This window comes from Chrysemys picta, chromosome 7 (genome assembly GCF_011386835.1).
Source record: "Chrysemys picta bellii isolate R12L10 chromosome 7, ASM1138683v2, whole genome shotgun sequence".
Classification (NCBI taxonomy): domain Eukaryota; kingdom Metazoa; phylum Chordata; order Testudines; family Emydidae; genus Chrysemys; species Chrysemys picta.
The window spans coordinates 128,012,487-128,038,624 of record NC_088797.1 but is presented as its reverse complement, the minus strand read 5'-3'; the positions used below and the strand labels follow the sequence as shown (position 1 = coordinate 128,038,624).

Genomic DNA, 26,138 nt, shown 5'->3' with positions numbered 1-26,138 from the left:
GTCCCAACAGGGTGCTTCACTAACCAAGCACAGTTCCCTGCATCCCTGAGCCCCAGGGCCGCCCAGAGGATTCAGGGGGCCTGGGGCAAAGCGGGGGAGCTGTGGCGCTTGTACTCACCCAGTGGCGGTCCGGATCTTAGGTGGCATTTTGGCAGCGGGGGGCCCTTCAGTCGCTCCGCATCTTCGGCAGCACCGAAGGACCCGCCGCCGAAATGCCACTGAAGACCTGGACCGCCACCGGCCAGGGCTCGCGGGGCCCCTGTGGGGCCCAGGGCAAATTGCCCCACTTGCCCCCCCTCCCCTCTGGGCGGCCCTGCTGAGCCCAGAGGGCAGTTCTTGCCCCAGCAGATGTGCCCCTCTTATGTCCTCCCCTCCCCCACTCCGCACATCCACCCACCCACACTCACTAACCTGCTCTCAAGCAGGAAACTAAACCCCAGAGGGCTGTTGTGCCCAAATCAACAACAGATATCAAAGAACAGTAGAATAATCCATTCAACAGTTATGCAGTCTGCACCCTCCAGCTGTGAATTTAAACCTCACAAGCTATGCAGTCAGTACTTGGATGGGATTCGTCTAGGGCAGGGGTCGGCAACCTTTCAGAAGTGCTGTGCCGAGTCTTCATTTATTCACTCTAATTTAAGGTTTTGCATGCCAGTAATATATTTTAACATTTTTAGAATGTCTCTTTCTAGAAGTCTATAATATATAACTAAACTATTGTTGTATGTAAAGTAAATAATGTTTTTTAAATGTTTAAGAAGTTTCATTTAAAATTAAATTAAAATGCAGAGCCCCCTCGACTGGTGCCAGGACCCGGGCAGTGTGAGTGCCACTGAAAATCAACTTGTGTGCTGCCTTTGGCACGTGTGCCATAGGTTGCCTACCCCTGGTCTAGGGAAAACTTAGGCACTGCAAAATATAGAGTTGGCGCTGTCATAAGCAAGGGGCATTCCTCCCTCTGATATCAGTGACCAGCTCACTACCAGGGACAGCTAGGCTGCTAGGTGTCATCTTTTGAAATTCAAAACCACATCCCTGATCTCTCATGGTCTTAAAAATCCCTCCTCTTAGGGAAATGTCAGAGGATCAGCCCTGGTGTCTTTGCCCAGTGGAATTCTGCAAGGTGGTAATTGGCCTCCCTACATTTCCAAATGGATACAGTATCTTTCTTCTCTTCCTATCTCAAACTGCTGCATAGCATGATTGCTGTGAGCTGCTATTAAATCGGTGTCAGGTTCCACCCAGGGAGGGCTGCATGGCAGAGTTGGGGGGGTGGTTCCTAGATACAGTTACTGAAGCACCCTGGAAACTAGTAGGGTGAAGCATTATGAAAGATTATCAGATTAAATACCCAGTGAGTCACAAGTCACCATCAGCTGAACCCAGTCAGGAGTCAGTCAAAGGCTAATAGGGATGGACAAAGCAGGGTCATAGCTTGCTACCTACCAAAAAAATGAAAAACAGAAATGTGGTCTAGCAGTCTGTGCAGGGGGCTGGGAGCCAGGCCTCCTGAGTTCTAATCCTAGTTCTGAATCTCACCCAGAACTCTGGGCAAAGTCCCTTCCTCTCTCTGCCTCCGGTAATGATTCTGACATGCAGTGATGGTTATTTAACATTTGTAATGAGCTAACTTTGAAAATGTCATTCACTCATAGGCTGTTCTCACTGTACTATCTGCTGTGCAATGTATTACTACAGCTCATGGCAGGGGGCTGGTCTCGCCGGTAGCTCTGGTGTTGGCATGAGAAGTGCAAAAATCCCTTACACGCACTGTGTCCCAAGCTAATTCCCAACCAATTTTGTTTTGTACCTTGCTTTTCCTTCCTGGTCTGAACAAACTCGCAGTGCCTCAGGGCACTAGGGGCTGTCCGCCTGTAACAGCTATTCCGCTGCCAGGAGTCTGCACCACTTGGTCTCTCGTCCTCGTGCTCCCAGGTCCGGCTCCAGTCTGAATGCCCCATATGTTTCCTTGAGTATCCATCTCCCAAACTCTCCAAATCCAGCTGCCTGTGCTTTGTGGCCACTTTCGCTGGCTCCCCAAAGCCACTGTATTCCGCATCCCAAGTCCTGGGCTCTCTGCTCCAGATGTCTGGTCCCAGATTAGACACCTCACAATTTTCACTGATTCCAGCCAGATTCCTACAATCCGTAACACAGCTCTTGGGTTTCCTACAGGGCTCAAAGTCCTGGTTTAAATTCCTGAGGCCCATATTCGGGCCTTCCCACTTCCTGTAGCCCCCAGAGTCTACATCCCTGATATACTGTCTTTCTGTCTTCCTAGAATCTCTGTCCCCATCTGCTCTCCTGTGGTCCGTATACTGAACACCTCCCTTTCTATAACCCCCATAGTCTTCATCCTCTTTATAGTGACTATCTGTCTTCCTATACTCCTCATCTGCTCTCCTACGGTCGATATACTTAGTATCATCTTTCCTGTAATCCTCATAGTCTCCGTCTGCTCTCCTGTGGTCCGTATACGGAATATCTCCCTTTCTACTACTCCCATAGTATTCATCCTCTTTATAGTGACTATCTGTCTTCCTATACTCCTCATCTGCTCTCCTACGGTCGATATACTTAGTATCATCTTTCCTGTAATCCTCATAGTCCCCATCTGCTCTCCTGTGATCCATATACCGAAAAACTCCCTTCTTATGATCTCCATAGTTTACATCCTCTCTATACTGTCTTTCTGCCTTCCTAGAATCTCTGTCTCCATCTGCTCTCCTGTGGTCCATATACGGAATATCTCCCTTTCTATTACTCCCATAGTATTCATCCTCTTTATATCGGCCATCTGTCTTCCTATAAGCCTCATCTGCTCTCCTACGGTCCATATACTTAGTATCATCTTTCCTGTAATCCTCATAGTCCCCATCTGCTCTCCTGTGATCCATATACCGAATAACTCCCTTTTTATAATCCCCATAGTCTTCATCATCCCTATACTGGTTTATTACCTTTCTGGAATCCCCACAGTCACGCTCCACTCTCCTAAAGTCCATATACTGACTTTCTCCCTTCTTATAATCCCTGTAGTCCTCATCTACCCTCCCATGCTCCATATACTGGCTTTCTCCCTTCCTATAAGGCTCACACTCTCTGTCCAGTGACCGGGAGTCCACATACTGCCGTTCTCCTCTGTATTTGTCATTCCAGCCATGGTCTCTGTAGAGCTTGTCCAGGTCAGTGATGTCCCGTCTCTTCAGAGTGCTGCAGTCCTCATATTCCCAGCTGAGGAGCCGGGGCTCCTGCTTTGGAACTTTGGCCCCATTTCTTGCCCGGGGGTAAGTGCACATGTTTCTCTTGGCGTGGAGAGTGCCCGGCCCTGGTCAGCTCCAAGAGCCCAGGCCTGGCCTGCAGCCACCTCTCTCCAGCGCTCCAGGACTCTTCCTGAGTAACTCTGGACGCTCCCTTCTGAAACTCTCTGCCTGAAATTCACTTGTAAGACTTTAACCTTCGTACCCAATCAGCAGCCAGCTTCAGCCTCTCCCACCTGCTGCCCGAGGTAATTAGTAACCAGCCTTCTGTGAGCTGGGCTGCGGATTGGATGGGCTTGCCCTGCCCAAACCGGCTTCTCTGCTTTGTTATGTTGAAGGCGGCAGCCAGCGACTTCTCCGAAGGGCCCTGCAGGCTGCTCAGAGGCAGGGAAGAGCTGGCACTGGGGCATGAGGTAGCCTCACACTGAGAACAGCACACACCAACGTCCCGCCCCCGGGCAGAAAAAGAGAAACAAGCAGGGCCACAGGAAATCACAGACCAGTTGGCTCCTGTGGAGCCCTCTCCCACATATTCCCAGGGCTCTCCCTGGCCAAACTCCAGGGGGTTGCCTTGATTACTCACCCACAGAGCAGAGTCATCAGCTGCCAGGACAGAGATGAGGCGCAATCAGGCCACACAAAGCTCTTCCTGCAGGGCTGTCCTGGGGTTCTGCTGTAACATGAACTGGGCAGCGTCTAACATGTCTACACTAGAGACCGTGCAACAGCACAGCTGTACCGTGCTGTACCGCTGCAGCTGCACCAGTGTAAGGTTTCCCGTGCAGTTGTCCTATGCCGACGGGAGAGAGCTCTCCCATCAATGTAATTAAACCATCCCCAAAGAGCAGCGGTAGCTATGTTAGCAGGAGAGCGTCTCCCACCAAAATACCACGGTCCACACCAGCGCTTCTGTCAGTGTAGCTTATGGCACTCGAGAGGGTGTTTTTTCACACTGTTGAGTGCCATAAGCTATACTGACAAAAGTACTAGTTCAGACCCAGCCCGTCAGTCACACAGACAGCGAGAGCTGCCCCATTCAAGGCACGGTCTCTGCCCTGCTCCAAATTAATGACTGACATATTCTCTCCTGCTCTGGCTTCCCAAAGGGAACGTTTTGAACATGGCTGGGCCCTTCTCCGGGATTTCTCCTGGCCTACCCTGGGAGGTGGCCAAAGCCTTGGGCGGCTTGGAGTAAGCTCTGCCCTGCTCACTCTAGTCTGCGTCTAGCTCCAATTAATGCGGCGTCCCAGGGGGACATTTCTGCCATGGTGGGTGGTCCTACACCTGCAGGCTGGTCTGTGAGGCAATGTGAGCCTCTCCAACTGAACAGAGGTAGCTACTGCTTGACATGTCATCCATCTTGGCATTGTTGCTCCTGAAGGACTACTGGCCTGCCAGGGGCCAACAGAGCTGTGCTAGGTGGGCCGTGTTCATTCCTTCTCAACAGGCCCCACTAAGGCTATGCCTACACTAGAGACCTGTACCGGCTGCACCGCTGTAAAGTCTCCGGTGTAGCTATGCTGATGGGAGAGAGATCTCCTGCTGGCGTAATTAAACCCCCCCCAAGGAGCAGCGATGGTGCTCTCCCACTGACATAGCACTGTCTACACAGGCGCTTCTGTCGGTAAAACTTATGTCACTCGGGGAGTGGTCTTTTCACACCCCTGACCAACAAAAGTGCTGCTGTAGACATAGCCATAGGGTTACTGGCCTTGAGCAGCTGGGAGAGGCCTGGGTCCAGGCTGCAGGAACTTCCTTCTGTGCCTCCCACTGCAGGATAGACCGTTCTGACATGGCAGGTGCTGGTCATGCGGCCAGACAGGCTGCTTCAGATTCATCTGCAATCTTCAGTCCTGCATTGGAGCTGGCAGAGTGGGCTACAGAGCTATCTATCTTCCACCTGAGAGTGGTATCTGCTGCCCAGCACTATAGTATCTGAGTGCCTTCCACATCAAATTGACAGCAAAAGCAGTCCCCAGTGGACTCCATGGAGTCTCTGGCTCTTCTCCCTTTACAGGGTGAAAACTCCGCCTCAGAGAGGCTTTGGGTTGTTTTAAAATGTATTAATTTACCTTTATTTTTTAAAGTTGATTTGTGTCAAGGTTTTTGTTTGTTCAAGGATGGCAAGTTGTTTGGGATAAGAGGGGTGTCCACGTTAATGAAAGCTGCAGTGTGATAGACTTTCTCCAGCCCGTTCTACTTAGGGGTTGGGCTGCTCTTGTCAAGGTAGAGGGAGCTGCAGCCACCAGCCTGGAGATGATGAACTTGTCAGCTGCCAGGGCCTGGTCTTCACCAAGAAGAATGGACAGAGTCAGCCTGTCAGGTGGAGATGTTTTTAATGAATACTGAGACAGGGTCAGGCTGGATACTACATTAACTACTGGAGGGTGATGCCCCCAGCTGAGGAGAGGTGGAGGTGGTTAACAGCTCCTCAGAGCAATTGCTTATTCTGACTGGTATAACGTAGGTCTTTCCTAGACTTAGTTTAGCCCAGCTGCTCCTCAGGCACACTACAATCTTCCTCTGGCCCTGCATTACCTGGGAGATATTGGGGTCTGCTCTGGACACAAGGATCCATACAGCAGTGTTCTACTGGCATACTGCTGACACCACCACCTTTGGGAGTAGTTTCCAGAAGCTCTGAGGGACACAACACAGCCAAATACCCAGAGACAGCTGCACATCAGAACCATGTGGGACCGGTTGGGAAGGAATGAACAAGGCCCACACAGCACAGTTCTGTTGCCCCAGCAGGACAGGTAGGCCGGTCAGCTGTACTTCAGGAGCAATACTGCCAAGGCAGATAATAGGTCGAGTAGTAGCTGCTTCGGCATCTCATCTGTGTCCACTGTCAGGTCATCGGTCCTCAGTGTGGCCAGCATGGCTCTGGTTCCATGGCCTGGCCTAGACCCACCTGGGAGGGATCTAGGGCCTCAGCAGAGGCAGGTGCTGCTGGAATCGGTTCCCTGCCACCCCCTTGACAGTTGTGCCAGGATGGGGTGGTCAGTGCTGGGGCAGGTGTTTGTAAGGACTTCAGCAAGAAGGGCTAGGATCCAAGGACCACAGGCCAGGGCATCTGCCAGAGGATTTTGGTAATTTCTCTCATCAGAAGGCCCAGGTGTTCCCTTGCTGACCTTGAGCACCTGGGAGAGGCTTGGGTCCAGGCTGCAGGGACTCCCTTCTATGCTCCCCTCTGCAGGACAGACCTAGTTCTGACACGGCAGGTGCTGGTCATGGGGCCAACACTGTTCTTCTGGAGAAGGATCTTCCAGTCTCAGTCACTGCCATGGCACAGGTTCAGCCAGATCCATCCCCTGTCCAGGGCAGTGGGGCTCCCACCTGGTCCTTGGGGAAACAGTGCCTTAGCCAGATGCATCCCCCATCAATAGTCCCTCAGGTTCAGCATCACACCAAATCCTCTCTCCCTCCCCGGTGCTTTGCAGGCTGTTATCCTCTCTCCCCCAACCCACAGTTACATGGATTTATTCGCTTTTAATCAAGGCCCCATGTGCTCTGAACCAGACAGACCTAAATTCTGCAAGTTGAACCCTGCATTCTGCCGCTCTGCAACAGGAGGTTTGTGGCAGCTTCGTTTAAAAGACGGAATGGAGATCTGTAATTAATTCGGTAAAGAATGCAGACCCCCAGCAGCAGCTCTAGTGCTATTTGTTCTGATGGTGGATCCAAACGAGCATATGCTATGCCCATGGTTTCAGTGGCCACTAGTGTTTGTGTACTGCTAAGAGAGCTGAATTGCAGAAGCACTAAAGGGGGTGAAGTGGCACCTGGAAGGGGAGAGAGGTGCTTTAGGAGTGTAAGAGAAGCACACAGATCAGATGTTTCTGTTAAAATGGTCAGTAGTGAAACAGTTAACAATGTGGATATTTAACTCACCGTCTCCACTGAGAGAAATGGGGCAGGTCTCCTCTCTTAGAGCAACTGTTACAGGCTCTTTGCAGACTCAGGCAGATATCACTGCACCAGTTACTCCCAAGTCACATGTTTAAGCTTTTCTTGACCATCATAAGCATGGGAGAGTTATTTTTTCTAATGGAAGCTGAAATTCTGGGCTCCACAGAATGGCAGGTTCATGGGACCCTCCTTGAGTCTTTCCCACTAACTCAGCTCAGGTTCACTGCTCTTCTCTACATACTCTGATTTGCCTGGCACAGAGAGGTCCAGAGCGGAACACAACTTCCCATGGCTCTGGAGCTCCATTTCAGGCAGGAGCCCTTCAGCGAGCATAGCGTCAGAGCTGGCCAAAAGCTGCCATCTGTCTCTCCACAGGCACTGTCAGATCTGCTGTTTCCAGGGAGTTGCCTTCCTCTAAGGCAGCTCTGGGCCTGCTGCTTCCCCCACAAACAAGGGGAGAGAGGGTGGGATGCAGGGACCATATTATTCCTGAGAGAGAGGGCAGGGCAGGGAAGCACCAGCAACAGGCCTGACTGGTGATGGGGACAGGCAATGGAGGGAGAGAAGGACAGGAAGGAAACAGGGATGAGGAGTGCGAAGGGGGAGCAGTACAAGGGGAGGAGTGGGGTAGGTGAGCCTGAGGGACATACGGAAGGATGACCAAAGGGGGTGTCAAAAGAGGGGGAGGAGATGAGGGAACAGGGAGGGGGCATTGGGGGAACTTCATTAATGAAAATTAGTACAAGAACAACTCTGACAAAAATAGACAAACTTCAGAACTCAGAAGGAAAAAGAGGAGGAGCCAGTTGCCACAGCGGCCTGGTCAATGGTGGGGCCAGAACCCCAGACACAGAGAAAGGGCCAGTACCTCCCACACCCTGATTTCCAGTGCTGCTGCAGTCTCACCTCTCAGCTCCTGCAACTCTGCATTGAGGCTTTTGATGTTGGAGTCACAGAAATCCAGGTTCTCCAGGGTCTCTGATCTCACCAGCTCATCCTGCTGCTCCTCTAGCATCGAGTTCAGCTCAGCTCGAGTCTTGCCATAAGCCTCCAGGTCTTGTTCCACCTCCCGGATCCTTGTCAGCAGAAAGGGGCACTGATGGGCAGCTGCCCCATCTGAATCCCCCTGGCCCTCCTCTCCCTGTGGCTCCTGCCTGGGCTGGCTCCTGGGCTGAAGCTGTGGAGAGGCCGTGTTCCTTCTCTGACTGCTTGGAGGAGGGAGAGGGGCGGGCCGGGAGGGCCGCACTGAGAAGGAGGGAGAAACAGCTGGAGCTGGGGCGTTGGGGCGAGGAGGTGGAGGCCTTAGGCCTTTCCTCCTCTCCGGCAGCCTCCAGTGGGGGGCACACTCTGGGGAGCCACGCACAATGTCCTTCTCTGAATTGTAGTCCAGAATGGAGAAGTGTCGGGAGACCTTCTTGTCCGACTCAGCTCCAGAGCTAGTCAGGCTCTTCTCAAATTGCGCCAGCTGCTCTGTCAGCTTGGAGTCGAGGTCAGTGCAGCTGTCTCCATGCAGCATGGGCGAAAGCCGGTCTGCTAGGGCACCAGGCCATGTATCCAGGCCCTCGTGGGCACCACTGAAACTGGAAGAGCGGGATTTAGATTTCTGCCTTTGATCTTCCACCCAGCTGGCCAGGTCCTGGAAAAGGGTGCTCTGCCGACCTTCTCCGGGCTCTGCCGCAGCCCAGCTGCTGGAAGAAGGGAAGACTTGTCTCTTGCTACTGCGCAGGGGAGAGCATGGTGCCCATGGGGGAACACTGGGACTCTCTCCATCCCTCTCAGGTGAGGCAGGGATGTCCAAGGGCCTTTGCAAGGCCCAAGGGCTCTGGCTGGGCTCCAATTCAACCGCCTGGCAACGGAGTTTGCTCTTGGGCTGGGGAGGGAGCTGAGGGGCGGGGAAAATGCCATTGATAGCCTTTGCAGAGTCAATGGGAAGGGAGCCCACTGTGTTCTTGGGAAGGGGCCCCTGGAGCTCTGTGCTGGGAGGGTGCCCTTCCAAGGATGCAGGCTTGCACTGTCCAACCCCAACATCAGAAGGACCCTCTGACCTCATTGCTGTTTGGGACGAAGTTGTATTGGACTTCCCTTCAACATGGTGTGAGCCCCTGGCACTCAGGTCTTCCCCTTCCTCCCCTTGCAGGGGAAGGGCCCCAGCGCAGGCACTCGCTGGGTCCTGATGGATAGCCATTCCACAGCTGCCTTCTTCCTGCGACTTCCCAGTGCCCCTCTTTTCCCTGCAGGGAGCAGAGCCCTCCAGCCTGACAAACCGATGAGGAAATATGCCACGTCTCCCCCTCAGCATGCCCTCCAACCAGCCGTCTTCCAGTGCCCCCACAATCTGGATTCTGTCTCCCACATCAAAATCCAGCTCCTGGGGCTCCAGCGCTTGGAACTGATAGAGGGCAATGCCATACGTGCCCAGCGGCTCCTCACTCCCTTCCTGCCCGCCCTCCTCCTCGGGGGGCACATCTGCCAGGCCATTAACACTGTAACTCTCGGAAGGCCCCGGCCCCTCTGGGCCACCTGTCACTCTCAAGGGACCCAGCAGCTCCACGAAGCCCTCTGGGAAAATCCCGCTTCGACCTCCCAGCTCCCCTGTGAACCAGCCAGGCTCAGGGATATCGACAATGGTGATAACATCCCCTTCCCTAAAGTCCAGCTCCTCCTCCAGCTGGGCAGAGAGGCTCATCACGGCTCGGGCTTGGCCCAGTGAGTCAGCAGGCACGTCCAGGACAGTGCTCTGAGAGAGCCGGCGGCCCCAGGGCGAGAGGCAAAGCTCCCGCACGCATGACGATGGGAAGAAGCCCCTGGAGCCCCGGCAGCTTCTACCCTGGAGCCAACTGGGGGCTAGGGAGCCACTCAGGATCACCAGGTCTCCTGGGGGAGAATGAGAAACACAGGGTCAGGGACTCACCTCCATGGCAATTTCTGAGTCTTTCCCCATTCCCCTTCCAGGCCTGGTCACCTCCTTCGCCAGCCCAGCCACGCAGAGTGCAGTGGTGGGGCACCTGAGCACACCTACATGGTAGTGGCCCAGCCCCACAGATGACACCAGGGCTGTGGGGCCACCTGTAGACCACCCCAGTGCAGCGTATGTGTATGAGAGATGGGGGCAGGACATGCAGAACTCAGGACGCAGGGTACGAAGCGGGTCCGAGTCCCACAGGTGCAGAGGGGAGGAGCACAAGGCAGCCTGTGGACCTAGAATCCACAGCTCTGTTAGGAAACCCCTCCTCAGCGCTGAGCTCTAGGTTCCCTCTATTTCCCCAGGCACATGAGTGACAGAAAGGGACAGGACGGGGGAAGGGGAGGGCAGGAGCCAACTGGAGGGAACAGAGGTTACCTCTCTGCAGCGACAGGCTCCCTGGCTCCTGGGACGTGAAGTCATTGGTGCAGACAAACAGTTTCTCTCCCTGCTTCAAACTGGGAATATCCACTGCCTCCACAAAACTGCTCGGAAACTGCCCTAGAACGAGAAGCAGTTGTCAGCACATGGTCACCCCTTCCCCAGGGGCCCAGACTGTCTCCCCCATTCCCAACTCCTCCAAGATCCACCCCACCCCCCATCACCACCCAGCCTCCCCCGGGGTCTACCTTGACTCCAGCCCCACCATCACTCGGACTCGTCCCGCCCCTCTCCAGGATCCCCTCTGGTTGGCCTCATGGCCCACAGAAATGACCATGGGTTTGGAAGTGAGGAGCTCTTGAGGATTTCTGAACATGTTGTTCTTTATTATTTTTTTAATAAAAATATAGTACCCTCCCTCCTGCATGCCCAACAGACCAACCAACACCCCAGGGCAAGGAGCAGCCCACTTGAATTACTGTGACCTCACTGTCACCAACACCCAGACAGGGAAAGCAAAAATATAATCTTTACCCTCCGTCTTCTGTCTTATGACAGGGAAGCCCCATGTCAGGATCAGGATGTACTGGTTATAAAAAGAGGCCCCAATCCTGCAATCGGACCCGCCCCCTGGGGTGCTGCAAGACTTGGGTTGTAAGCTACAAAGTGCTATGGTCATGAAAAACATGCCACAGACAGTGAAATCTGGTCTTTTGTGTGCTTTCACCCTATACTATACGGATTTCATGGGGGAGGCCAGCGTTTCTCAAACTGGGGGTCTTGACCCAAAAGTGAGTTGCAGGGGGTCGCAATGTTATTTTAGGGGATCACGGTATTGCCACCTTTACTTCTGTGCTGACTTCAGAGCTGGGCAGCCGAAGAGTGGTGGCTGTTGGCCAGGCACCCAGCTCTGAAGGCAGCGCCCCGCCAGCAGCAGCACAGAAGCATGGCAATACCAGACCATGTCACCCTCACTTTTGCACTGCTGCCTTCAGAGCTGGGCAGCCAGAAAGCGGTGGCTGCTGACTGAGGCCCAGCTCTGAAGGCAGCAAAGCAGAATACTATACCATGCTACTCTTACTTCTGCGCTGCTGCTGGCCGCGGCTCTGCCTTCAGAGCTGGGTTCCCGGCCAGCAGCTGCCGCTCTCCAGCTGTCCAGCTCTGAAGGCAGCACAGAAGTAAGGGTGGCAATACCCCAACCCACCCTACAATAACCTTGCGACCCCCTCACAACTCCTTTTTGGGTCAGAACCCCTACAATTACAACACCCTGACATTTCAGATTCAAACAGCTGAAATCATGACATTTACAATTTTAAAAATCCTAGGACCATGAAATTGACCAAAATGGACCGTGAATTTGGTAGGGCCCTAATTCCATGGGACAGGTTAGCAACATCTCCAGTGTTTAGTCAGGTGCTCAGATACTGGTGAGATATGGCTCAGATACCGACAGGCTGATTACCATGATGAGGGAAACTGCCCTGTGCAGATGCTCTGGTAGCCAGTAAAGTTGGGTTTACATATTTTTTTCTGGAAAAATCACAGGGATAATGAGCTGATGCTCTCTTGACATCCTGACATGGTTCTTCCCAATTCAGTGTCATTCAGTGTGTCACTATCCTTAATCTGCAGCACCAGTGGCCTAATATGCACCGGAATTCTAACCAGGCTCTACTCTGACTTCCTGTGTGATCTAGACCAAGTCTCTCTGCCTGGGTTTCCCTCCCTATGAATGGAAATAAGAATCCTGCTGCATCTCACACCAAGTTGTGAGGCTTCATTAATTAATTTCCATGTCATGTTAAGTATTATTATGGGTAAGTTGCAGTCTCTCCATTCTAAAGGTCTATTTTAGGCCCCCTATAACTTTTGGTTTGGAAAATTAGTTTGAAAATAGTCAGATTTGCTCAGAGAGAAAGCAAGAAATTCAAATGGTTTTTCAGTTACAAGTCATTAAGAATTAGCCTGATTGACTTTTGTCTGTTTTTTCATCTTTGAGCTAGCAGGACACACCTGGTTACTGCCCCTTCACACTCTCCACAGCCCTATCTCCTTAAGAATGTGGGTCCAGGGGGAAAGTACTGTGATTAAGCAGCTGTTGGTGATTTTCCTTGTAGATAGTTTGGGGCCAATGATGTCAGTAGAAGCAGGAGCAGGCTGACTGTGTGTGCATACATATGTGCACACATATTGCCCTCTGTTGGCCACCTGAGGCACAGCGAGAAGATAAGGGTTCTGCAGAGGTCTGCGTGTTTGGAGCTGTAGGACCAGGACTCTGGGTCTTTGCTCTGTTACAAAAGAGGGGAAGTAGCCTCTCCAAAGTTAAGGCTGCAATCACAGTCCTATTCTAAGGTTGATTTGATTCCACTTTGTAACTAGACGAGAACAAGCGTCACGTTTTGAGGTGATCTGGTTCCCATCTGACTGAGAGCTCGAATGTTCTCTCAATATTATTATTACACCGAGAAAGAGCTGTTGAGATTACAAGACTTTAAAATGGCCCTTTATGGGAATTTTGGAGCTTCCAATCTTTCTTTATGTCCTTTCAGGAGCCCAATGAAATCATATTCCATCCTGAGCTGGAGAGGTCTAGATACCGGCCCGTGGGAGAAGGAGTTTTCCGAAGCAGAAGTAGGCGGATGTTGAAGAGACTGTCATGGAGAGGCAGAAGAGCCCAGCAGGCAGGGCATAGGACCAGAGCTCCAGAGACTCGGGGTCTGTTTCTAGTTCCGCCACTGACCCGCAGGTCACTTCCCCTCTCTGTGCCTTTATTTCCCTCCCACCCTTTCATGGCCTTGTCCAGTAGCCTGTGAGCTCGTCAGAGGACTGTCTCTCTCACTACAAGTTGTACAGCACCTGGCACAATTGGGCTCCCACCTACTGAGGATTTGTCTGCGCTCAGCGCTACTGAAACAAACAAACAAACAAACAAAACAGGAACAAGGACTGTCTGAAGACTCGACATGAAGCTGACAGGAAAAAATTCTGAGCATCAGATACAGCCCAAGTGAGGGAAGACTCCAGGATCTGGTCAAACAGCTCTGGCCCCTGTATTTGCCATCAGACTGGCCCTTGGCCGAGGGGGAATGTACCCAGATGGGGTAACTGACCTGCCTGAGGTTACCTAGGACAGTGGTTCTCAACCTTTTTCCACTTGCAGACTCCTAAAATTTTTTTGAATGGAGGTGTGGACCCCTTTGAAAACCTATTATCTGTATCTACAGTTGAATTCGGTTCGGTTTTCAGTCTGTCTTTCGTGGACCCCTGCAGACCAGCAGTCCTGAAACGTTTTTGTCCATGTCCCCCCTTACCTGTTCTGCGCCCTCCCCGGAACCACGGTCAGGAGCCAGGGCCAGGAGCGGGGCTATGGCTGTGGCCGGGAGCCAGGGGCCGTGGCTGGGAGCGGGCCCAGGGTCGGGAACTACGGCCAGAAGCGAGCCCATGGTTGGGGCCAGGAGCCAGGGACCACAGCCGGACCTGCAGCTGTGGCTGGTGGGGAGAGCAGGGCTGGGTGGTGCTTCCTCCCTGCTCCCCTTGGGGCTGGCCTGCGCCCTGCCGCGTCCCCCCAAAATGTTCCTCCATGCCCCCTAGGAGGTGTTCCCCATAGTTTGAGGACCATGGCCTTAGAAATAGTCCGCAGACCACAGGGTGTGAACCACTGACCCTAGGAAACCTCCATTTCTGTGGGTCCTGCTCAGCACCTTTCAGCTCTTACCTGTGACCCCCTCCTTCTTCCCAAGGAGCCAGAACTCGTCCACCACCCGCAGCACCTCTATGACGTCCCCCACAAACAGGGGCAGCTCTTCGGAGACGCTGGGGCAGAAATCAAAGACAGCTCGCACCACGGATCCAGCCTCCATTGCTCAGGATCTGCAGGACAGGGCAGAAAGACAGACTCAGTCCCTCAGGCTAGACACACGGCAATGACACAGAGTCGCCAGAGAGAGACAGAACAATGAGCGTGGTGTAAATGCTGAGACAGACCAAACACTCTCCGAGGAAAACGGGGCAATGACCACACGGGGGCCCCGTGCCTGCACTCCCTCATCCCACAGGGACCAGAGCTCATTGCAGGGGGAGCTGAAGCCCTACAGCAAGGATGGCTCGCAGTGCTTTAGCTGCCCTGTCCCATCTCTCTCTGGACCCTGGTGCCAGAGTGTGCACTTATGCTGAACTCAGGGGAGATAATCGGGAAGAAGCAGAGAGAGATGCTGGAAATTAATTCCTGTCAGAAAGGAAATAAGAGGCGGGAGAGGAAGCTCCCTGCTTCCCTGACATACCAGACTGGGCACACCGCCTGCCAGGAGCTGCACGAGGGACCTGCAGGCAGATAAACAGCAGCAGCAACTTTACCTTGCCTCTGACAGTCATATAGAAGAGGTACAGGGCGCCGCAACACCCATCGACGTACTGCAGAGCCACGGGGGGCGCACCACCACCCACCTGTGCACTGCCAGAGCCATGGGGGGCACAGGGCATCACCAGCCCGCATGCTGCCAGAGCCACGGGGGGCACCGAGCACTGAAACACCTATTCACACACTGCCAGAGCCACGGGGGGCGCACCACCACCCACCTGTACACTGCCAAAGCCATGGGGGGAATGGGGCACCGGAGCACCCACCCACACACTGCTAGAGCCACGGGGAGCACCACAACACCCACCCACACACTGCCAGAGCCACGGGGGACACCGGGCACTGCAACACCTATTCACACACTGCCAGAGCCACAGGGGGCGCACCACCACCCACCTGTGCACTGCCAGAGCCATGGGGGGAATGGGGCACCCGAGCACCCACCCACACACTGCTAGAGCCACGGGGGGCACCGCAACACCCACCCACACAGTGCCAGAGCCACGGGAGGCACAACACCCACCCACACAGTGCCAGAGCCACGGGGGGCACAACACCCACCTGTGCACTGCCAGAGCCACGGGGGGCACAGGGCATCCCAACACCCACCCACACACTGCCAGAGCCACAGGGCAAACCTCAACACTCACCCGCACACTGCCAGAAGCACGGGGAGCACCACAACACCCACCCACGTACTGCCAGAGCCACGGGGGGCACGGGGCACCACCAAGCACCTATCAGAGTTACGGAGGGGGACAGAGGGCACTGCCACTCATTTCCCCAGTAAGAGCTCTGGGCCTGGATTGCTCTCCCCATTCCAGTTCACCCAATCACTCGCCCCAAGCCCTCCTTGCAGAAACACGCCTGGGAACACACCCAGCGAGGCGGGCACATGCACACACTGCACCAGTGCAACGGGCCGCACAACTCAGAAGTGCTGCTGGAAATGACTCTGCAAGCTGAGACCCCCTGTCTGACACAACTCTATTTTGTATCCAACAGGTCTTCTCTCAAGGCATCTGTAACGCACCCAGCCCAAGCGATGAACCCGCAGCTTGAGCAGAGCTTTCCTCTCATCCAGTCGTGGAGCCCTCAGGAGAGGAACTGGAAGGGCTCCCCTGACTTTGGGACCAGAAAGGAGCTCTCAGTGACTGTGCCTCAGAGAGCAGCAGGGCCGAGATCAGCCGCGGCTCCCCCCACCACCCCGGGTCTGCACCTCAGAGAGCAGCTGGTCCCGGATCAGCCAGCAGCTCCCCCCACCCCTACCACAGGGCTACACCTCAGAGAGCAGCTGGTCCCGGATCAGCCAGCAGCTCCCCCCACCCCTACCACAGGGCTACACCTCAGAGAGCAGCTGGTACCGGATCAGCCACGCCTCCCCCCACCGCCCCGGGTCTGCACCTCAGAGAGCAGCTGGTCCCGGATCAGCCAGCAGCTCCCCCCACCCCCACGCCAGGGCTGCACCTCAGAGAGCAGTGGGCCCCGGACCAGCCAGAGGCTCCCCACACCGCCCCGGGTCTGCAGCAGTGCCTGTGGGTGCGGAGGAGAACCCAGCCATGGCAACACTTTCTGCTGATGGGGCTGCTTTATTTATCAAGTGCAAATCACCTCACAGAAACAATGCAGAGTTTGTGTTCTGCCAGAACGCTGCCTTGGCATGTCTCTCCTCATCCCAGGCTCTCCCATACAGCCAGCGTACAGGACAAGACACGCACCACCCCACAAAGGGCCTCGGCAGCTCTCACAGCTGGCAGGGGCCGCACAGAAAGGGGATGGGTTCACAGACACTCCGAGCCAGAATGTAGGAAACCTGAGCACTGGAGAATTCTCGGTCTCCTCCTTCAAGGAGAATTTTCAAAAGAGGAGCCTGTTTAGTGCACCAAAAAGGCCACGTGTGCCGGGAGAGGGGAAGACGTCCAACACGTGGCCCTGAGGAGCACAAACCCTAATGTGCATCCAAACGAAAATCAAACTACATGGGTGTGCTGCAGGGGAAGACCAAGAGCGAGAGTGGGCAGGAAATTATACAGATGCTTCCAGTAACGTCTTACAGCAGCATCAACAACAAGAGAGAGTAACGCAAGCCTCTGTCTCGAGGTCAGTAAGAGCACGCAGGGAGACTACACGCTGAATCCTACAGTTTTCAGCATACACCATCATGTTTTTTCCCATGCTGCTCCTCGTACAGAGGACAGCCTCCCTGCCGACATCCACAAACCCACATCATGTCCTCCAAATTCCCCCTTAACATTCAGCTCTGCCACAGTGCCTGAACAGCACTCGACAATGAGCAAGTGTGCTGTGATGGCTCCTTATCACGCTAACCAGAATCAGTCACCTTTGATGGCTTGTCTGGCTGTTGTACCGACCTGCCGTCTCATCTTACCCTTCCCATATACACTCTTTGGGGCAGAGGCCATCTCTTCATTATATGTTTATACAGCGCACACAGCACAGTGGAACAGGGTCTAGTAGGCATGCCGCAATACAAATAATACAGAACACATAAAATGGAAGGCAATTTTATACCAGCAAGAAATCAGGGGACCTGAGGGAATGCAGGGACATGTCCAGACATGAGTTCGGGGCTGCAGGGACAGACTGATGCAGAACGAACAACAGAGCTATGTGCTACTCATCTAAATCCTAATTGGGGGAGTGACGAGAGACATGATAACTATCTGTTAGCCTGTAAGCCCGAAGGAGGATGAAGAGTTATTTAGGGTAGTTCAAGATGGGATAACAGGAGCCCATTTAACTAGAAGAATGTGTAAATGTGTTCAACAGATGTGTCACATGGATGCAGCTAAAGGGTATTACTAAGGACATGATTCTGTCATGGAGGTAACGGATTCCGTGACATCTTCTGGGGCAGGGCTGGAGCAGCGGCCAGAGGGCCGAAGTGGTTGGGTCAGCCCCCCTGGGGCTGGAGCAGCAGCGGGGCTGGAGCAGCTGCGGGAGGTCATGAATTTGTATTTATTGCCTGTGACCTGTCCCTGACTTTTAGTAAAAATACCCGTGACAGAATCTTTACCTTAGGTATTACCAGCACTTAAAGCAGAGGGGGCCAAACTATAGCCCATGAGCCCTGTCAGGGCTTTCAATCTGGCCTGCGGGATTGCCAGCCCTGTGGCGCAGCGGGGCTAAGGCAGGATCCTTGCCTGCCCTGGCCCCATGCCTCTCCTGGAAGTGGCCGGCACCACGTCCCTGTGGCCCCTGGGATTGGGGGGGGGGGGGGAAGACAGAGGGCCAATGGGAACCATGGCCAATGGGAGCTTCAGGGGTGGTACCTGCCTGCGCCACCCCATCCCCAGGAGCCACTGCCGGACATGTTGGCTACTTCCAGGAGTGGCCCGGGGCCAGGGTAGGCAGGGATCATGCCTTAGCCCCGCTGCGCGCCACTGCCATCCCAGAGCCGCTCAAGGTAAGCAACACTGGGCCAGAGCCCGCATCCCAAACCCCTCCTGCACTCCGCACCCCAACCCCCTGTCCTTAGCCCCCTGAGCCCCCTGCCACACCCCTCCTGCACTCTGCACCCCCTCCTGCACCCCAACCCCAATCCCGAGCCCCCAACCCCCAGCCCTGATCCCCCCTGCACTCTGTGCCCCCTCCTGCACCCCAACCTCCTGCCTTAAACCCCCAAATCCCTGCCCTGAGCCCCCTGCCGCACCCCTCCTTGCACCCCAACCCCCTGCCCTGAGCCCCCTGCTGCACACTGCACCCCTCTTGCAGCCCAACCCCTTGCCCTGGGCCCCTTCCTGCGCACCGCACCCCCTCCCACACCCCACACTCCCTCCTGCACCCCAAACCCCTGCCCCAGCCCTACATTCATGGCCCTACATACAATTTCCCCACCCAGATGTGGCCCTCAGCCAAAAAGTTTGCCCATCCCTGACTTAAAGTGTTGTGCAGGCAGGACATGAATATTTTTAACAGTGCTAGGCAGCCCTACTCAGAAGCACCTTCCAAACTCAATTACTCAGGAGACAAAAGGTCTTTGTTAAGGATTCAACAACCTCATCCCTTCAACTAAGGGCTAAGAAGGTTCCCAAGGCACATCTCTGGGTCATCCAAAGCATCTTGCAACATAGGTTGTGGAAGTCTGGATTTGTCATTACTAGCCATTGCAAGTCAAATAATTGACCAATCAAATAATGTAAATTATAAATAATGTCAATGCCATGGTGCCACTCCTTTCTTAGAGCTTCACTTCACTGTGTTTTGCATTTTTCTGAGTTAAAATAACTCAGGCTGTGTCTGCACTAGCACTTTTGACGGTAAAACTTATGTTGCTCGGGGGTGTGAAAAAACACCCCTCCGAGCGACATAAGTTACACCGTCAGAAGTGCCAGTGTGGACAGCACTATGTCAGCAGGAGATGCTCTATGCTGACAGGAGAGAGCTCTCCTGTCGACATAATTAAATCACTCCCAACGAGCAGCAGTAGCTATGTCAGTAGGAGAAGCTCTCCTGCCAACGTGCATACCACGCTTATATCGGTGTAACTTGTGTCACTCAGGGAGCTGTTTTTGCTTTTTCTCTTTGGCCTTTCTCTTTTTTGTTACTGTTGTTACTGTTCCAATAAATTAGTCTTTAAAATATTTGACCATTTTTGACATTATTTGACCGATATTTGACTGGTCGACTGACCAATAATTTTTGGACTAGTCAAATGTCCAACCCTCATTTACTAATATTTCTATATCAGAGGAAAACATGTAACCCCCACAACTTTCCAGGCCCCTTCATTCACTATAAAGCAGCTAAAAAGGGGCACTAACCAAATTGTCCTTTCCTTTGCAGGTTGCCTTTAAAATTGAGCTAGAAAGCAATGGGAAAAATACTGAAGAGAACAGTCCCTCTATAGCCTACAGGGAGGGGAAGGGACCAGAGATGTCCCAATAGTATAGTGCTTTGTACCTCACATGACCACACTGCTCCCACCGCTTTGTAACACATTTATCAAACATTTCTGTACTAACGTAGCAAAGTAAAAAATCAGTGAGAGAAACTCACAGCAAATGTGATACAATGTATAGCACTATAATCCACAAAGAGAACAGAACAGCACCATAAAAATACAAACCAACGCAGAACACTGGACATTCTGAATACTGAAAGACAATGCATTTAAAACTGGTAGAAGGAAATATTTTTATACAACTCATAATTAGCCTGTGAAACTCCTTGCCACAAGATACCAACCACTGAGGTCAGGATCTTAGTGAGAGTCAGAAAAAGACGAGACATTTATAATGAGAATATGAATGTACACAGGTACATTAGAAAGGCTAAAATTATAAGAGGGTATACTAAACCTTCCTGCTTCAGAGCATAAGCCATCCAGTTAAAAGATGGGCATATGCTTCTTGCACTTTCCTCTGAAGCAGCTGGTGCTGGCTGTGGTCAGAAGCTATGACAAGAAATATCTAGAGTGCACCGCACTGGAGACTGGAGGTTATAGGTTCCATTCCTGCAATATACAAGAGGTCAAACTAGTCCAGTGTCTTTCAACCTTTGTGATACCAGGGACCGGCTTGTTGCCTTCCTAACCTGTGTCAGGGAGATCTCAGGGATCGGCGCCAGTCCACAGACCGGTCATTGAGAAACACTGATGATCTAGTGTTCCCTTCCAGCCTTAAATTCTCTGACTCTAGTTCCTGGCTCTGCCACCAACTCTCTATCAGGCTTTGGGTATGTCCCTTCCACTCTCTGTGCCTCAGGTCCCCCCATCTGTAAAATGCAGATAAGAACAACTCTCTACCTCACCAGAGGGTGGAGGGGAGGGGGCGGAGGGGGGAAGGCACACAGACGTGAGCCATATAAATGCCCAGCTAGATGGACCACTCCTCTGATGCAGTATGGCAATCCCTGTTGCCATGTATGGAACAATGCCAGTTGCAATAGAACACAGTGCCCATGTGTGATGGGGTGTACCCGGAGAGGAAGGGTTTAGGAACTGCGCTTCACTGGATCTGCAAAGCTTGCACTGGCTGAGGAGCTCAGTGGCAGGCAGACAGGGCAGGTGAACTGACCTGCACTCGGAAGTCCTGGGAAGAAATGCCACAGGAGCTCTTGCTGACTGAGGCCTGACAATAGCAGAACAACAGAAAATGCAGCAATGGCTGAAGTGTTAAATGTCTTTTTTGTCTCAGTTTTCACCAACAAGGTCAGCAGAGATTGGATCACTAACATAGTGAACATCAGTGTCAATGGGGTAGGATCTAAGTCTAAAATAGGGAAAGAACAAGTTAAGAATTGCTTAGACAAATTAGATGTCTTCAAGTCAGCAGGGCCTGATAAAATACATCCTACAATATTTAAGGAACCAGCTGAAGAGATCTTTGAGCCATTAGTGATTATCTCTGAGAATTCATGGAGGACGGGAGAGATCTCAGAGGACTGGAAAATGGAAAACATAGTGCCTATCTGTAAAAAGGCTAGTAAGGACAACCCAGGGAATTACAAACCAGTTAGCTTAACTTCAGTACACGAAAAGATAATGGAGAAAATAATCAATTTGTAAGGACCTAGAAGCCTTGTGCATGGGGGGACGCAACAGATGTGATATATCTCAACTTTAGTAGAGCTTTTGATACTGTCTCACATGACCTTCTCATAAGCAAACTGGATAAATATAGTGTAGACAAACCTCCTATAAGGTGGGTGCACAACTGGTTGGAAAAACATATTCAGAGAGTAGTTAACAACAGTTTACAGTCAAGCTGGAAGAGACTATCAAGTGGGGTCCCACAAGGATCTGGATACACTTATATAGTTTGTGGACGATACCAAGCTGGGAGGGGTTACAAGCACTTTGGAGGACAGAATTAGAATTCTAAATGATTTTGACAAACTGGAGAAATGGTCTGAAGTAAACAGGATGAAATTCAATAAGGACAAATGCAAAGTACTCCACTTGGGAAGGAATAATCAATTGCACAAATACAAAATGGGAAATGACTGCCTAGGAAGGAGTACTGCAGAAAAGGATCTGGGATTTATAGCAGATTGCAAACTAAATATGATTCAACAATGTAATGCTGTTGCAAAAACGAGACCAGCATTCTGGGATGTACTAGCAGGAGTGTAGTACGCTAGACACCAAAAGTAATTTTTTTGCTCTGCTCAGCACTGATAAGGCTTCAACTGGAGTACTGTGTCCAGTTCTGAGCACCACACTTCAGGAAAGATGTGAACAAATTGAAAAAAGTCCAGATGAGAGAATAAAAATGATTAAAAGTCTAGGAATCATGTCCTACAAGGAAAATTTGAAAAAAAATGTGTTTGTTTAGTTTGGAGAAGAGAAGACTGAAGGGGGAACATGATAACAGTCTCCAAGTACATAAAATGTCACTATAATGAGGAGTGTGATAAATTGTTCTCCTTAACCACTGATGATAGCTCAAAAAGTAATGGGGCTTAATTTGCAGTAAGGGAGATTTAGGTTGACCATTTGAAAAAACTTCCTAATTGTCAGGGTAATTACGCACTGGAACAAATTACTTAGGGAGGTTGTGAAATCTCTGTCATTGGAAGTTTTTAAAAACAGGTTAGACAAGCACCTGTCACTAATGGTCTCTAGATAATACTGAGTCCTGCCTCAGTGCAGGGGACTGGATCAGATGATCTATCAAGGTTCCTTCCAGTCCCACATTTCTATGATAGTGACCTGACCAAGCCTACAAAGAATAGGGTGACCAGATAGCAACTGTGAAAAAACGGGACAGGTGGTGGGGGGTAATAGGCACCTATATAAGAAAAAGTCCCCAAAAATGGGACTGTCCCTTTAAAAACAGGACATCTGGTCACCCTAACAAAGAACGGACCTGTGACTCTTCGAAGGTCAAAGACTTGATCTATGTGTTTAGATATTTATTTTACCCTGTGGGAAGAGAGGGGAGTGGTAGGAAGTGATCCAAGGAGGCAGCCGCATAGCCACCTAGGGTGCAGGACTCTGGACTCAGGGCTCTGGATTGCAGCCTAGTGGAGAGGATGGTCTGGGCTCCCCTACCAACCCCTCAAGAGGGATAACTATGGAAGTCTATCCCTTGGGGGAACCTAGATGGGGGAAGACAGAAGATACAAGGGTCCAGGACTGTAAGACCCCAACCCAAGGGGGAAGCCCTGAATACCTTGCTTAATCCTAAAGACCTTCCCGTTTCTGAACTCGTTATATATATATATCCCAAAAGGAGGGGACTTGAAAATGTGACCTGTCTGGAGGTCTGAGTCACTGAAAGGACAGACCACCACAGTGCGGAGCTGTGCTATGAAAGGGGAATGCCTGGGAGGAAGTCAACTTGCAGTCCTCTGCTCAACCTCCAAGTGGCACTGGGGGTGAGTGTTGCTCTGCACATCATGCCTGATCCACTAACACATATTTATTCGAACAAGATCTTTGAAGAGACAGCCCACAATTGAAGGAAGCATGAAACAACTGCCAAAGCTGCCAATAAAATCCCAGCCATCTCATGTTTCTCTCAGCTGTGCGAGGAAAGAGGGGTGTTCTCACCCAGCTGCTGAGGAACCCATAGAAAGGGTTAAAGTAACAGCTCCTCGGGAAGAGCAAGGCCAGGATTCCAGGGGAATGGTAAAGTGTGACAGACTAATAATGTGAGGAGTCTAAGGGAGCTGGGGGAAGTTCATATTTTCAATTAAGTAACAAGTTGGTCTCATCACAGTTCAAACTCTCATCTGCGAACAATTTTCTTCTGGGTTACAGAAGCCATTGAATGTTAAAATGAAGAGGGAAAAGGAGCAGTTAGGAGCAGTTTACATAGAGCAAATGAGAGGTGAAATTAGAGGATGTGGATATTACAGAGCAAAGGGAGTTCTGATGTGGAGGGATGGGGGAGTTGTGAGCCCCAAAACTGCTTCCAGGATTTCTGGAGAATCTGAGCAAATATTGTTTACATCACTAGGCAGCACCAAGCCCTTCCTGCTCTTATTCCCATTTACATCAGATATCTCACTGGGGCTTCCAGAAGTAATGCTATTTCTTTGCACACAGAGTTTTGCAGCATTGCAAACTACACCCTTGCAAGCACCATGAAACTTCAGGTCTCAGCATCTGGGAAAAGCTGTCCCTTTTCTGGAATGCACTGGGACTCTTCCCTGAACACAGGAGTGTTTGCTGTATGTTTCTCTCTCTCTCTGGGCCCAGTCACTGTGCTCATCTGTTTGAAGGCAGCGAACCAACCTGTGAAGTTTACTTGTTTCATAACAAGACTCAGATGTATTATTAATTTTTCCAGGACCTTGGCCTTGTCTCACCCAGGAGTGGCTGCTTGCTGAACACCTGCTGCAAACTCACATCTAGAAGAAATCATAGAATCATAGAACTGGAATGGACCTCGAGAGGTCATCTAGTCCAGTCCCCTGCACTCAAGATAGGACTAAGTATTATCTAGACCATCCCTGACAGGTGTTTGTCTAACCTGCTCTTAAATATCCCCAATGATGGAGATTCCACCACCTCCCTAAGCAATTTATTCCAGTGCTTAACCACTCTGACAATTAGGAAGTTTTTCCTAATGTACAACCTAAACCTCCCTTGCTGCAATTTAAGCCCACTGCTTCTTGTCCTATCCTCAGAGGTTAAGAAGAACAAATTTTCTCCCTCCTCCTTGTAACAACCTTTTATGTACTTGAAAACTGTTATCATGTCCCCTCTCAGTCTTCTCTTCTCCAGACTAAACAAACCCAATTTTTTCAATCTTCCCTCATAGGTCATGTTTTTTAGACCTTTAATCATTTTTGTTGGTCTTCTCTGGACTTTCTCCAATTTGTCCACATCTTTCCTGAAATGTGGTGCCCAGAACTGGACACAATACTCCAGTTGAGGCCTAACCAGCGCAGAGTAGAGCGGAAGAATGACTTCTCGTGTCTTGCTTACAATACTCCTCTTAATACATCCCAGAATGATGTTTGCTTTTTTTGCAACAGCGTTACACTGTTGACTCATATTTAGCTTGTGATCCACTATGACCCCCAGATCCCTTTCCGCAGGACTCCTTCCTAGGCAGTCATTTTCCATTTTGTATGTGTGCAACTGATTGTTCCTTCCCAAGTGGACTACTTTGCATTTGTCCTTATTGAATTTCATCCTACTTACTTCAGACCATTTCTCCAGTTTGTCCAGATCATTTTGAATTATAAACCTATCCTCCAAAGCACTTGCAACCCCTCTCAACTTGGTATCATGCGCAAACTTTGTAAGTGTACTCTCTACGCCATTATCTAAATCAGGGGTCGGCAACTTTTCAGAAGTGGTGTGCCGAGTCTTCATTTATTCACAGAAGTGGGGGGAGGGATAGCTCAGTGGTTTTGAGCATTGGCCTGCTAAACCCAGGGTTGTGAGTTCAATCTTTGAGGGGGACACTTAGGGATCTGGGGCAAAATCATTACTTGGTCCTGCTAGTGAAGGCAGGGGGCTGGACTCAATGACCTTTCCAGGTCCCTTCCAGTTCTATGAGATAGGTATATCTCCATATATTAATAATTTAAGGTTTCATGTGCCAGTAATATATTTTAACATTTTTAGGTCTCTTTCTATAAGTCTATAATATATAACTAAACTATTGTTGTATATAAAGTAAATAAAGTTTTTAAAATGTTTAAGAAGCTTCATTTAAAATTAAATTAAAATGCAGAGCCCCCCGGACGAACCCAGGCAGTGCGAGTGCCACCGAAAATTAGCTCGCGTTCCGCCTTTGGCACGCGTGCCATAGGTTGCCTACCCCTGATCTAAATAATTGATGAAGATATTGAACAGAACCGGACCCAGAACCGATCCCTGCGGGACCCCACTCATTATGCCCTTCCAGCATGACTGTGAACCACTGATAACTACTCTCTGGGAATGATTTTCCAACCAGTTATGCACCCATCTTATAGTTGGTTGCTTTTTCCTAGTTTGTTTATGAAAAGGTCATGCGAGACAGTATCAAAAGCCTTACTAAAGTCAAGATATACCACGTCTACCACTTCCCCCCTACCCACAAGGCTTGTTACCCTGTCAAAGAAAGCTATCAGGCTGGTTTGACATGATTTGTTCTTGACAAATCCATGCTGACTGTTATTTATCACCTTATTATCTTCTAGGTGTTTCCAAATTGATTGCTTAATTCTTTGCTCCATTATCTTTCCGGGTACAGAAGTTAAGCTGACTGATCTGTAATTCCCCGGGTTGTCCTTATTTCCCTTTTTATAGACGGGTACTATATTTGCCCTTTTTCAGTCTTCTGGAATGTCT

General features: G+C 51.2%; 1 protein-coding gene across 5 annotated transcripts in view; it reads right to left on the bottom strand.

Annotated features, from left to right (window-relative positions):
* The window catches only part of DNMBP (dynamin binding protein), a 45,746-nt gene extending 31,365 nt beyond the window's left edge, over positions 1 to 14,381 (bottom strand). For 3 of the 5 annotated variants that reach the window (XM_042845221.2, XM_042845220.2, XM_065553599.1), the window contains exons 1-3: positions 14,237 to 14,381; positions 10,516 to 10,638; positions 8,082 to 10,049 (exon numbers count right to left, since the gene is read on the bottom strand). In XM_042845221.2, the coding sequence (XP_042701155.2) occupies positions 8,082 to 10,049; positions 10,516 to 10,638; positions 14,237 to 14,381 (2,236 nt within the window). Of the gene's footprint in view, positions 1 to 1,813; positions 3,641 to 8,081; positions 10,050 to 10,515; positions 10,639 to 14,236 lie in introns of those variants that run through there. The other 2 variants (XM_042845222.2, XM_024100421.3) reach the window with 2 other exon arrangements.
* Positions 14,382 to 26,138: the final 11,757 nt, after the last annotated feature.